The sequence below is a fragment of the Penaeus japonicus genome, unplaced genomic scaffold (assembly GCF_977035675.1).
Source record: "Penaeus japonicus unplaced genomic scaffold, GWHDUDI00000001_assembly GWHDUDI00000021, whole genome shotgun sequence".
Lineage (NCBI taxonomy): Eukaryota > Metazoa > Arthropoda > Malacostraca > Decapoda > Penaeidae > Penaeus > Penaeus japonicus.
This window is the reverse complement of record NW_028234423.1, coordinates 10,921,265-10,923,764: the sequence shown is the minus strand read 5'-3', so window position 1 is coordinate 10,923,764 and position 2,500 is coordinate 10,921,265. Positions and strand designations below refer to the sequence as shown.

The following is a 2,500-nucleotide window of genomic DNA, read 5'->3' as shown; positions in this document are numbered from 1 at the left end:
AAGGGCCCACTTCCGTTCTCTGTTCGAGTTGCACTTTGTTTTCTTTTTTGTACTTTTTAACCCACTCACGCCGGATGACGTGCTGACACGTTTCGTGGTTTTCGCGTCAGACGCCGCCAACGAGATATCTGGCCAAGGCCGGCGCTCAGGGTGAGCGAGGGGGCAGCCCAGGCTCGCGGCCCGTACGCCTGAGAATCTCGAAGCGTTCGGATGATGCGTTCGAAAACCTCGGTATAGCGACCGTGCAAAGCCGGAATGGCCCCGGCGTGAATGGGTTAACGGAGACATTTTAATTTTTTTATGCATACCTTTAATATTGTAATTTTGTCTTTTAATGATTTTTTATTGTTGTTTTATAATGTACTTTTTACTTTCATCTTTTACTGTATGTACTTTTAACATTTGATTTCAACTATTTAAGTCAATAAGATATGCCCTCAAATTGGGTATCAGCCAATCAGGTCAAAGGATGCATTGGTCCAGTCAATCAGGATTGGTCAAGGTCCTGCTCCCCTGCAGTGATTTTCAGGGGTGCGAGAGTTCACGCTCATGACTGGCTGGACGCACACTCCTGTTACACACCCCTCCCACTGTCTCACACTCGTGATTAAAAGCTAAGTATTTACTCAGTATTTTGTGATGGTATTGGCCCACGTATTAAAAGGCTGTTCTCTGTGACTTTTTCTTACAGCACGAGTGATGTTTGTAAAATATAAGTATAATAAATGAATGTACTATTAAGGAGTATAAGTGTAAGATACCCTACGAGCGTAAAAATAATCTTAAGCTTTGCAAGCCAGTTGGACTTTAACCCATTCGCGCCAGATGGCGTGCTGGCACGTGTCGTGGTTTTTGCGTCAGACGCCGGTGACGAGATATCTGGGTAAGGCCGGCACTCAGGGTGAGCGAGCGGGCAGCCAAGGCTCGCGGCTTGTGCACCCGAGAGTCTCGAGGCGTTTGGCTTATGCGTTCGAAAACCCCGGCATTACGACCATACATAGCCGGAATCGCCGTGGCATGAGTGGGTTAAAGTCACTATCAGGTACCCATGCATGTCCTTGGCTCACAATCATTCATATGTGCTTTATATTAGTAAAATCAGATTTTACCTGGAGAGTATCTTTTAAAAATTCAAGGACAAGTGTTACCTTTTAGTTACATCCTGACAAAATCTAGAATAATTACTGATTTCTGATTAATAGTTCTTACACACTGTTTGAGTTCCAAAGAGAAGGAAAATGTAGGACTTTTTTTTACTTCACAGAAAAAAATGCCAGTGTTTTAGGATTAACCAACTGATTTTGTTCACCTTGTGTGTTAACATACTTAAGAAATTGTTGAAATCAAATACAAAATACAAGGGAGGAACCAGTATGAGTGTTTTTCATTCAATGGCATCATCCTTTAATTTGCTCTTTGTGTTCAACCCCAAGGAGTAATTCTACCTCGTGCACTATCATGGATTTCATTCACATCCACTTTACCGTGTCAATAATAACACATACTGAATTATTTTTTAAGTCAAATCAACAATTATTTCATACAGAATGAAAAAACACATCTGCCTTCAACATACACCCTATATACAAAAAAGATGAATCATGACCATGCGCACTGACCTGAAACACATAAACAAGGACAGAGCACTTTCCTGAAGATTTCATCTGACCTTGATAAAATCCCAAACATGGGTCATGACACACTAAGCAAACCTTAGTTTACCACCAAAACAAATGGCCTTTGTTGAAATCCCAAGGGTAACAGCATACAAACAAAGTGCACTTACCTAAAGCCTGCTCAACCGCTCTTTTGAGTTGTGAGTGGTGAGATCGCTTGATCTCCTTCTCTGCATGTATCTTCTCTAAGGCCCTATACATGAACATCCTGGCCGAGGGTGCTGAGTTCATTCTACTGCATCCTGTCAACAGAGACAATGTTCAAGCAAAGCACTTTTTGTCATTTTTTGTCAGTCATGAATAGCTGCAGTGAATACCGTGTTTTCCCTTTTTCCAAAATATTTTCTAAAAATCCAAACTATTGATACTGTATTAAAAAAAATAGTCTATAAAGATATTTGAAAATTGTTCTTTACAAGGTGTTATAATAACAATAATAATGTCATTAACAATAATGATAATTAAAATAAATAATAAAGTATGATAAATTATACTCTTACTAATACTTATTATAATGATAATAATAATAATATCATTATCATTAACAATAATAATAATAACAATAATAATGATATCACTAGTGCTAATAATACTAATATTGATGATGATGATGATGATGATGAAAATAATAATAATAATAATATAACAATAATAATAACTATAACACTACTACTACTACAATTAATACTACTACTAATAATAACAGCTTTAATAATAATAATAATAATAATAATAATAATAATAATAATAATAATAACAATAACAGCTTTAATAATGATATTAATAATGATAATAATAATGCCTATACTAATACTAATCTTACT

General features: G+C 36.8%; 1 protein-coding gene across 7 annotated transcripts in view; it reads right to left on the bottom strand.

Annotated features, from left to right (window-relative positions):
• The window catches only part of Sec71 (ADP ribosylation factor guanine nucleotide exchange factor Sec71), a 59,847-nt gene that overhangs the window by 46,718 nt on the left and 10,629 nt on the right, over nucleotides 1–2,500 (bottom strand). For all 7 annotated transcript variants that reach the window (XM_086548728.1, XM_086548732.1, XM_086548730.1 and 4 more), the window contains one exon: nucleotides 1,787–1,918. In XM_086548728.1, the coding sequence (XP_086404854.1) occupies nucleotides 1,787–1,918 (132 nt within the window). The remainder of the gene's footprint in view (nucleotides 1–1,786; nucleotides 1,919–2,500) is intronic.